Genomic DNA, 11,419 nt, shown 5'->3' with positions numbered 1-11,419 from the left:
AGGAATGCCTTTATATAGGCCTAATACGAAAAAAAAAACATTCTTGAACTTCTCCGCAATTCATTGAGTGCTAATTTTAGACGTATTTTTTTTTAGGGCAAATAATAATTGGATCCGTATGAGCTGCCTCATGGACATAATCACAAATAATGATATTCCATATAACCTCACTTTCCCAGGGCGATATTATACGAAAAGATACCGTTTGTGTGCAGGTCCCAGTTTGTTTTTCCGTTGTTGTTGTTGTTGTTGTCGTTGTCGTCGTTTTTGCTGCTCCATTGGTTCTTGCTGCCGCTGTTGCTTTTTTTTTCTGGCATTTTATATCTTGCAATCCGCATTGTGCATGATAGCAAATCACCACGTACCTCAGCGATTGTCGTCTGCCAAGAGAATTCAGCTGCCCTTGCTAGCACCTCATCTGATAATGAAGCGAGCCTTCAAAGTCGATAGGGTGACAAACCAATATCTCTGACAAGCACCGGCATCTCAGTCGAGGCGAGAGGTTACGAGCTTTTCAGAGTCACACATTAACATTTTAAACACCTAATATCTGATCACTCGCGACAGCTCGGTCGCCACCTTTCTCTTTACCTCCTTTTGGACTTTACCCCACTAAAGTATGTGAGAGATCTGGAGATGATTCTTGGCATAAGAATGCGAGTCACACATAAAAATGGCCGTATCCAATCGCGGATGACGAGGTCGGAGGCGCCCTAATGAGCTAGGAACCCCACGGGTGCCCAACACTCTATCGCTCTGTTCACTCTCACATGAAACACTCTCAGTAACACGTAAACATCACATGTTTGAGTCGTTCCTTCACAATTCGGTCCTTTTGCTGTGTGGGTTCATTTTAAAGCAATCAATAAGAAGAGGTCTATGGCTCGAGAGGACAAATAAGCTCTTGCTTATATGACAACGACTTATATATATTTCATCAGTCTCATGAAGCTCATAAAGACATAAGATATATATGAGCTTCGAATTACATCCTGAAGAGCCACCATCATATCTTTGAGATGTAGCGGACCGGAAGCATTCCCTACATCGTAACTCTGAAGACTAGTTTAAATAGTTAAAAGGTGCTCCCTTGAGGGAACCAAAAAGAAAAAAAAATATGCCTCAGTGATATCATTAAGCCGAATATTTTACAAAGTTTTAATTTAACGAGTTAAGTCACGTCAAACGTAACATATTAAGCATCAACTTATCCTGACTGCCCACTGCTCATTTACATTGAAATTCAGCTGCATCATGAATCAAAATTTGCAGTACATCGCTCTATGACCTCTGGGCAATAACATGTCGCACAAACCTCTGACATTAAAGGGGATATTACAAATTAATGTCGCAACTAGGAGCATGCTCCCTGTAGACGTATTTAGCTATAAGCATGACGGAAGAAGCAATAGTAATCTAAGCAGTTGTCTATCCTATGTATAATGTACATGTATTGTCTGTAAATGTTACAAGGAAGCACTGCAACCAGTGGTGGTAGTATCAATATTCTTTTCATTGATCATTTTTCTTACATTCTCATTTCTTCATGAATGTGTTGATGTACAAATCTAGAAATCAATCAGATGTTACGGACCCGACGTGTGGAACAACATATCCGGTCAACTAAAGCAGTGTATTTCACTTTTTTTCTCTCTTTTAAGGCCTATCTAAGAAAGTATCTGTTATCGAAAAATGTACTCGGTTAACACACTCGTTCTTTATACTTTTTTGCTTCCCTCGAGTCTTGGTCAGCCCTGAACCATAACAACATGTTGTTTCATTTCACCCATTTTCTTCCGTCCTTTTCTTTGTCAATGATAAGACAAAGGCATCTATTTGCATATTACATCATGCATTCATGTGCACACCTTACACTTAAGATATAATATTGCACATAGAATGTACAGTGTCTTACATTGTCACTTGCACACAAATACACCTTTGTAGTAAATAATATGATACTGCGTCTTTCTTTTCACAGGCACGCAACCTGTATTCTTTACAGGAATATGTGTAGGCTACTGTCAGTACTGTACTGACTGACAGTTATTGATAGTGTAATCGTACATGATAGGGCCTACCACGTCATGCTCTGTTTATGATCATGGTCCCCTTTATTGATTTCTCTCTCATTTTATTTGTCATATTCGAGTATAACAGTATGTACTATATGAGGTTGCTTTGAATTTATATGTTCGTATCTTACGTTTTAGGGATGATGTTTGTTTTTAAATTGACAATTCCTTTATTGATTTGTAAGTTTTTACTCGCATATTCCGTATCAATTTGTATTGATTTGTAATTGTACTTGGAGAAAAATAATGCAGAATTAAACCAAACCAAACCAAATCAAGGGGAAAACACAAACACACACACACACACACACATACATACACACACACTGTTTATCTTTCTGCTGATGATTGCAGTGCATGATTATTAATGTCTGCAGGTGTGACGAGGTGCTTTTGAAACCCATACAAGCAAAGCAAACTGATAACAAAGAAAAAAAACACACAAAAGTATACAATTTTCACAGTTTTGCGATTTCGAGCCAGGGTCCACTTAAAAAATGAGAAAAAAATTTCTCCGGTTTTTTCAGTCTCTCTCTGTCTCTGTTCGTAGTGTTGAATATATTGAGTTAGCTTAATGTCTCCCACCGGCACATTAAAAAATATAGTCGTAAAGTAAACGATGTCGGTTGGACAATGATAAAAGCAACAACAATATTTCACCAAAAAAAAAAGAATGTTTTTCCGACGCTCAGCACTCTTTGGATAAGGCAAGATAGACGTGCTTTTTTATTCATGTATTCATTTATTAATTCATTTTAAGCATCATGTGGAATTATGTTGATATTGCTGCGATGGCCAATCAAAAACTTCCTTATATCAGGGAGGTGGAAGAGTTCTTCCATCTCCCTGCTTACATACTTTTACATGAGATGCTATCTATGCTGTGACTAAGAGATATTGTAACCTTGTGTAGCTTCTACTACAACTGTCATAGTATACAGATAAAGATCTTCTCTTTTTCTCTCCTTTGATGTTACTGCGACAGCTACAACATATTCTTCCAGTACCAAAGCTCCAAAGCTGCAACCATACTGTTACCATTTCTGTAAAATCCATATAATACTACTAAACCCAAATACTTACAACATCTTAAACGCTACCCTATTCTGCTGTTTTAGCCCACCGTGATCATATTTCTACTATACATTGTAACCAATCGATATCACAATGTCACTATCAGTTGGAATTACAAAGGAACAATACTGTAATTCAAAGTGCTCAAAGTAAAGCAACGTTTTAGTCTCTACTGGTAACTGTGGTTTACAGTCCAAAGTGCAATAGAAATCTCGTATAAACTTTTAGCTATGTAGGTACTATAGTAAGTCTATGTTGAAGTGTTCACAAGAATGAGAAGGATACTCCAGTAACCTGTGGGATCTTGTCCCAAGTAGTCTGATGTTGAGGTCATCACTTTCTTATAATACGATTAATGTTAAAGAGTCAATTCTGATGCATTAGACGGAATTTAGTTTGTAATATAACAGATGGAAATACCATTTATCTTCATTTTTTGTCTAATTTGTTTAATTTGATTCAAAACGTCGTACAAAGAAACAAACAAACAATCAAGTATACGAAGACCTCTGCACGATTGAAGAACCAAACTCAGTAGCACGGTCTGATTATATTTTGGATTTTTTCTTTCTTTCTTCAGACATTATGGATGTGCATGGATATTTTTTTTTTGTCTCCCAGACGGGACAACAAAATATTTTTTTCATGTTGTTTGTACTTTGTAAGAATAGGTAATGATAGACTCAAGTTAGTCTTCCATCCTGTCGTCGAGAGCTAGAGCAAAAATTGATAAGTATCTATGATTGTAGCCTAACTTCTTCACAATCATGTAGCATGTGTAGATAAGAAGTCAAAGCAAACAAAGATTTTTTTTCTTTCTTTCAGACATGGTTCGAATATATTACACACGAAAATACATGTAGTTACAAAATGGCCTTCCCATTTCACGTGTCAATTCCGTCATGCATTGTTTTCGTCATGTGCATGATAAGCAGTTTACGAAGCTCGATCAGTTTGCCATGTTTTTCCCTCACCGCAGAGCGGGAGGTATCCTTGGCCATTATGTTCGTCATGAAACAGGTCTTTTGAATGTTCCTATTCTTCTGATAACAATGCTGTAGAGTCACAATAGGGCCACTGTGTTAGCGGGTTCACATTATGTCGTCTTTAAAGGAGAAATACATCCCCCCCCCCCCAAAAAAAAAAAAAAAAAAAAAACTTCAAAAGAAAGGGAAAAATATTCCATACAGAATAATACAAAAATGACAAAAAAAATCGGATAAGTTAAAGGAAGATATGATATTTTGAAATCTCACATTTTTTGAAAACATTTCTTGACCAGTCCTTATAAATATTCAAATGAGCGAGTTGATGATGTCGTACCCTCACGATCTTTCATTATGTTTTAATATATACATCGTATCCGGGCAATTACCCCCAGAGGGCAATTACCCCCCCCCCCCCCCCCCCCCCCCGCCAAATACTGGTTGGTGGTAAGGTTGGAGTAAAGAGTATGGTTAGGGTTAGGTTTAGGGTTAGGAGTTTGGGTTAGGGTTAGGGTTAGGGTTAGGGTTAGGTTCAGGATTAGGATTAGGATTAGGGCTAGCTGAAGGGTGCGGGGTAATTGCCCAGGGGGTAATTGCCCTAGACCCTTTATACATATATATATATGATATTAAGAAAACTTTTTCCATACAAAGATATACCAGAGTTAATATTCATTCTTCTTCATTTTGGGTGCTTTTCAGACAAATTTTATATTTATACAGCTAAAATATAAGATTTTTGTCATTTCTGTTTATAAATTAACTAAGAAATTATGAGAGCATGACATCATCAACTTGTCGATTTGAATATTCATAAGGACTGGTCAAGAAATGTTTTCAGAAAAAATGTGAAATTTCGAAATGTTATATCTTCTTTATTTCTTATCTGATTTTTGTCATTTTTGTATCGCTCTGTAGGGAATATTTTTCTCTTTCTTTTTAACTTTATTTGCATTTTGGGGTGGATTTCCTCTTTGATTAGGCAAAACTCGCGTGCATGAACGGACCCCACAAAGCGCGTGGCAAATTACCACCGTCATAAATAGAATAGGTTGGAGGTGTTTGATATCATGCAGTGTTATGTATCAGGTTTGTCTTCATAGTCAATAGTAGACGGCATTTCAAGATGGATGAGTAATAAAGATAAACAGTGTATGGAACTTCCGTTTCTCATCGGGGCTTATGTTATAAGGGGCAATCTTAAACTCTAGACCAGACTTACTCTGGCTGGCCTTCTTACAAGCCCGCAGAGGGTTGATGGTTTTTATACCAGTGAGACGAGAAGACATCTACAAGACGTTGGTCACCAACCAGCTGGTAGATCCGACGCCATCGACAGACACGATGTACTGCACATAAAGCTAATGACTTGCATACTGATACATGTACTGTGTACTCCTGCAAGGCACTCTTGCATTGGAATATGTTGCGAGATGCCTAGAACTGTTGCTATGAGAATGGTGAGCGAGCCGTCAGACTGTAACCTTGTTTCACGAATAAGAGAGAGAGAGAGAGAGAGAGAGAGAGAGAGAGAGATAGATAGGGAGGGAGGGAAGAAAGGGAGATGGAGGGAGGGCTGTCGCATACATATAAACCCCACCAAAAATAGACCTTAAGGGATTGTATCTATGACGACCGTTTTGACTAGAATTCTTCATTAGCACCGAGGACTTCTCGGTTACACCTCGAGGCGTTGAAAATACATGCGTAAAAACCCATCCGATTTGTCGTCGCTGCGCTACAAGCAGCACTAAAGACAGGATTCTTCACTTTCTCTCATATCTTTTCGTGCCAATATCATTGCCTGCAACATCGAGCTGAGTATCAATAGATCACGGAAGTGGATTATCGTTGACTTTAAATAGAGACAGTGTGGAACGATAAACCTGTACTTATCGAAGCATCCAGGTATATCTTCATAACACGTCTTTGCGCAAAACAAATCAATACTTCACTTACGAGATATGCCTTGATACGGTTTACAGTAATTTGATAGACACAATAACTATATAAATGTGCTACATAATTATACACACAAAAATATGTATATTTCTAGTCATTCACTTCGTTCTTAATTCAGTTAAAGCCCACACTGACATTGTATACATTGAACTGGTGCAGAAACCGCAAAAAAAAAGAAGGTACAATAATGTTGCTTCCACAGTTAAAATCAAAAATACAAATGGCTGACTGAGCTACATTCCTATAATTCTTGTTGAGCAAGTTCCGGATCGCTCGAGATAAACAAAGACGAACAATGGTAAGATGCATCTATATTGTGGAGGATATCCTTCAACATTATGTTCAGGAACACATAGCAAATAGTTGTACAGCCGCTATCAGTCTAAACAAAGTAATTATTAGCGTGCCAAAATTGCTACTGTATTACAGCTTAACAAAGTCACATTCAGGTTTCCAAACAACCTGGAGATTGTCACAAAAAAGTTAGTACTCCACGTAAACCCAAACTACAGAACGAGAGCGCAAAACATTGTTTGGTTAAACTTGGTTTAAGTTGAAACTTTACAGGTGGTATGACGATAATCTTGGTTTCAAGCAATATAGATATGAAATGCAAGAAAGGATCGTTGTTGCACAGCACGAAGGTGTTCACGTCTGTGCTGCATGCGCAGTGTTAACCCGAGCGTCCACAGTGAGAGACAACAGTTAACCAGCAAATAATTGGTTTACTTGCCAAAGTTCGAAATAGGCTCAGGGCAGTGTTGCCGGTTTAGTGTCAGTCATTTTCAAACGTCTACGACACCTAGACTGACACCATTAGTAGACGATCTATAGCATTAATTTTTGATATAATCATATGTGCATTTTTTCTTAAGAAACTGCCATTTTGTTAGCATTCCGCGAATGTTTATTGAACAGAGGAGTTATGGACGCAACACGAGATCACCCGAAGCAATCAATACCTTTAATTCCATGGGTATTGCAACAATTACAAAATTACTTCATTCGACACATTTATGTGCATTCTTATTGACTAACTCCAAAGCCATTTGACTATAATGCATATTGAACATTTGAATTTCTAATGAAGTTTGACATGTTGTGACGCAGATACTTTAACGAACAATTACTTTACTGTATGATCAACTTATTCGTTCATTGACATTGATTGAGCCCTCCAGAAATACATCGCGGAAGAAGGGTGTGAGATGCACCTAGGTAATTATGTAAAACTGAGATAATCGGTGACCATATCATGTAAATATCATACATCACAATCACTAGCATTGGGAAAATGTAGGGCCTGTAGTTGTGTTTAGATAAGAGTTCGAACATGGCTGTTTCTACAAACCAAAATGTCAATGCCAAGTGAATATCTAGAAGCAGGTGATACAATGTTTCTGCATAATTGGACACTTCATTACGTCTAACTACTGCACAAAATCCTTGATTGACAAGGTGATTGGGCATCAGAGAATATTCATTGACAGTTATATTAGACACGAGAGTTAAGTAAATGGGACAAAACTAAGGCTATAGGGGTAGATGAGATTTGGTTACTATTTGTGACTACGTCAATTTTTGTGCTCAGAGTCGTATATCGCAAAGTGAAAATCTGGCTTTAATACGCCTATGATTTCCTATGAAACAGAACTCGACAACACATTTATAAGGCACTTTAAAAACAAAAAGTTGGTTCAAGCCAAATATATCATAATATATGTTCCAAACTCTCTCAACTTTGACAGTGTTTGACTGATACCGCGACATTATGGTGTTATCCCAGCAACCCTATTAAGACAGATACTGTGAAATCGTACTGATCAGGCCTTCCGCTATTTGTGAGCCAAAGTTACGGGACTGTACGCACAGACTGAAGCAGCAGAGAGCAAAAAGAGAATTGCTTGAGATGAGATCAATGAGTGACTATGACTACATAAGGCTAAGCTGCTTCATACAAAATATAGGAATTTCCTTCACTACACATCGCACAAACTATGATGGTTAAAATGATATGCATATCCACCCTATCTATCATACACTGTTAGAGATGTTTGAGATAATATATAATAATATATTTATATCTATATCTATATCAGGTCCGTAACTGGAACGGGGAAGGGGGTGGCGTTAGGGGAGTTCCGCTTTCGAACTGAAAAAAAAAAGAAAGAAAGAAAGAAAAAAGGCTGAAACTTTTTCCCATAGTTCCAAATGCACCAGATGAATGATTTTTTTATCTTTTTAGATTTTTAAGAGAAAAATAAAATCCACGTTTGTATGAATAACCTCGATGGTTGATCCCCTCCCCTTTTGATCGGGGTTTATATGGCTGAGTGTCTTGACTCCCAGTGAATGGCTGAGCAAGATATCTTTGGAGCCTCTGATATGACTAAAACTTGGGGGTAGGGGTAGTTTTGAACCCCCCCCCCCCCGGTTTTTTAAATCCCCTTTTCTGTAGACGAGGATATTTGACTTTCAAAGTTAGTGAGCATCAGATTGTTGACTTTCAATTCTCAATATGCAAAAGCGCCCTCTTGGGGTGAGGGAGGGTGCCCAACTCCCTCACCTTTCAGTTGTAACTGTTCTTACACGCCTGGTGAAAACATTTTTAATACGGTCATTAACTCACCTAATGTCTCTTGCACTACATCACATTCATTACCAGGACGTGATCAACGTGACAGAGGTGGTTGTCATCTTCAGTGACATAAATCCAAGCAAGGATGATGCTAAACTTGGTACAGAGAAGAGGCTAGAACAATTCAGTGTGGCACGAAGAAGATCAGAGACATTTCTTCACGGCTGTTACGTGTGTCAAACCATACTTTTAAAGATAACAAATTAATTTGTTTTTACTTTAAAAAGCACACGCCTCCCAGAATGTGCCCCATGCACTCGGTCCCTTCACTCCCTCAGAAAGGTCCAGTTTTTCCCATTTTGAACCACCTTTCATATAATTCCAGTTACGGACCCGCATATATCGTAAAGTAAGCGTGTGAAACTGTTTATCGCGTGATAAGACGATGTAACTTTGATATAAAATTCATCAATAAGATATGACAGTATATAATTGAAAATTGACTACACATAGAATTCCTCCTCGAATGGTTTAATTGCACTGCCATTTATCTTTGTGCAGCTGCCGGCTACGGAGCCTTGCCCCAATAAGTCCCTGCTCCCTCTCAGGTTGTGGTAAGACCCCGCGCTGCGGTTTGCTGCCATCAAGTGGCCAGCTTCCTCCAAATCCTTGAGGGCGCTCGATTTTTCCTCTACAGGATACGACCTCCTCCTCGCCGAGTTCGTCCTGCTGATGCGTCGGTATTTGCTGTAGAGGAAGCCGAGAATGATAAGCGCCACCACGATGCCAGCCAGCAGGGCGAGGAGGATAATGGACTTGACTGGCGTCCCGTTTCGCGGGCAGGACATCATTGCTTGTGGCACACTGGTCAGCAACATACCTTTGTATTGCTGAGGCGACGCGCACATGACATCGTCCATGTAAAGTCCCCACTGGTACTTCTGAAGCGTTCGCTCGTTTAGACCGAGCTTGCAGTCACAGCGCAGTGAATTATTTACCAGGTTTAATATCAAAAGTCCCCGTGGAAGGTACTCCAGACTACTCTCGTCGATGCTTACGATGTTGTTCCCCTCTAAATTTATTTGTTTGAGGCTAGGTGATCCATCAAATGCTACCATATCCGACATGCTTATGTTATTCCAACTCAAATCCACTTCTTCGAGGTTAGAGAGGTTCTGTAAATTTGGGATCTCCCTTAGGCTATTACCTCTCATGCGTAGAATCCTTAGTTTCGCTAAACGGTTCAGCGTTGGAGCCTCCGCAATGTCGTTGCAATTCAGCGAGAGGGTTTCCAGGGACAGATCTCGTGGACCTAGAAATGTCACCGACACCAATCGGTTACCACTGAGATCCAAGTATCGCAACATCCCGAGGGAACGGAAAGCATCGACGCTAACTTGGGTGATAGAATTGTTGGACAAGTCGATGTATTCCAAGCTTGTGCTCTTGCCCCAGATGGAGCGGGAGATATTAACAAGGAGGTTGCTGTGCGCGATAAAAGTAGTGAGATTTACACGCCCAAATAGAAGCCCTTTGGGCAGCAATTGAAGCTCATTAGAGCTCACATCAATCGTTTGCAAAGCGTTGTTCGAATCAAAAGCAGTAGGGATGATTGAACGAAGCCCGTTTGAAGACAGGTCAATTTTTGTCAGTTTCGATGCAAATCCTGGATATTTCCATTCAACCTTGTAATCTGCGTCCTGTTCAGAGGTTGCATTTCTGAAGTCAAGGACCCTAAGATTGAAAGTACCAACTAACCACTTGTGTCCCAAGCTAGATAAGTTGTTATTGGCCAGGTATAATTCCTCCAAATTGGGTCCAAATGCGTCGGGTGAAATCGTTGTTAAGCTGTTTCCCCGAAGAGAAAGAATCTTTAACTTTACTGTGTTCGATGCCATTTTTGACGGAAGCGTTGTAATCTCATTGTTATGTAAATACAACGCAGTAAGATTTGGCATAGACTTAAAGACTGTCTGGTTGATAGTTCGTATTCTGTTATTACTTAAATCTAGTGTCTGAACTGTATATGGAACATCGGCTGTAGGAATCTGGGTCAAGGCATTCGTACTGAAATTGAGCGTCGTTAGTCTTTTTAAATCTGTAAAGCAATTTGCATTTATGGTTGTTAATCTGTTGTGCGTGACAGACAACATCTTCAGATTTTTGTACCTACTGAGTGCGGAACAGTTACCTCTATCCAACGTGTCCATGGCATTCCAATCGAGGTGAAGAATCCGTACGTTCTGACGAATAACACCGATTTGCACATTCTGATTCAGATTCGAGCAGTTGACTAGTTCGACGGTATAGTTACAACAGCAACCACGCAAGCACGTGGAGGAGTTTGAAATGAGCGGCGGAGATGGACAAGAGAGTGCGCCCCCTTCGAGAAAAACCAGGGCTAGGATTGTTATGTAAGAGACCCTTGCCCAAGCACCAGCCCCAACTTGGGGCACTCTCCAACCGATCATTGCTTGTCTTGGTGGTAACAAGATGGTGGAAGCACGTCAGATGGACTCGGAGATCTGACGAGCTGCTGCTGCCAATAAAGCATATGATGATGTCACTCCTCTGCAATTGGAAGATCCGTCATAACGAGACCTGTAAAAGAGATGGGAAATTTGTGCAGAAAAGGTTACTTTCTTTACATTATTATGTATAAACATTTTCCAATTAAACATTCTCGTGGCTTCGGAAAAAGAAAGAAAACAACACTGAACTGAAATAAAACGATCACTAATTAG

The 11,419-nt window shown here is 39.5% G+C and overlaps 1 protein-coding gene across 1 annotated transcript; it reads right to left on the bottom strand.

Annotated features, from left to right (window-relative positions):
• Positions 1–9,178: 9,178 nt before the first annotated feature.
• Positions 9,179–11,146, bottom strand: LOC139712481 (uncharacterized). The gene has a single exon (XM_071624297.1). It carries the CDS (start codon positions 11,144–11,146, stop codon positions 9,179–9,181), a length of 1,968 nt encoding a protein of 655 aa, XP_071480398.1.
• Positions 11,147–11,419: the final 273 nt, after the last annotated feature.

This window comes from Diadema antillarum, unplaced genomic scaffold (genome assembly GCF_040938485.1).
Source record: "Diadema antillarum isolate AM-2024a unplaced genomic scaffold, OU_Dant_1.0 seq00001811_RagTag, whole genome shotgun sequence".
Lineage (NCBI taxonomy): Eukaryota > Metazoa > Echinodermata > Echinoidea > Diadematoida > Diadematidae > Diadema > Diadema antillarum.
Note: the sequence above shows the minus strand (reverse complement) of the source record. Positions and strands in the feature narration are given on the sequence as shown.

Excerpts from the sequence above, each read along its gene's own strand:
- LOC139712481 (XM_071624297.1), bottom strand. The coding sequence starts at position 11,146 with ATGATCGGTTGGAGAGTGCCCCAAGTTGGGGCTGGTGCTTGGGCAAGG.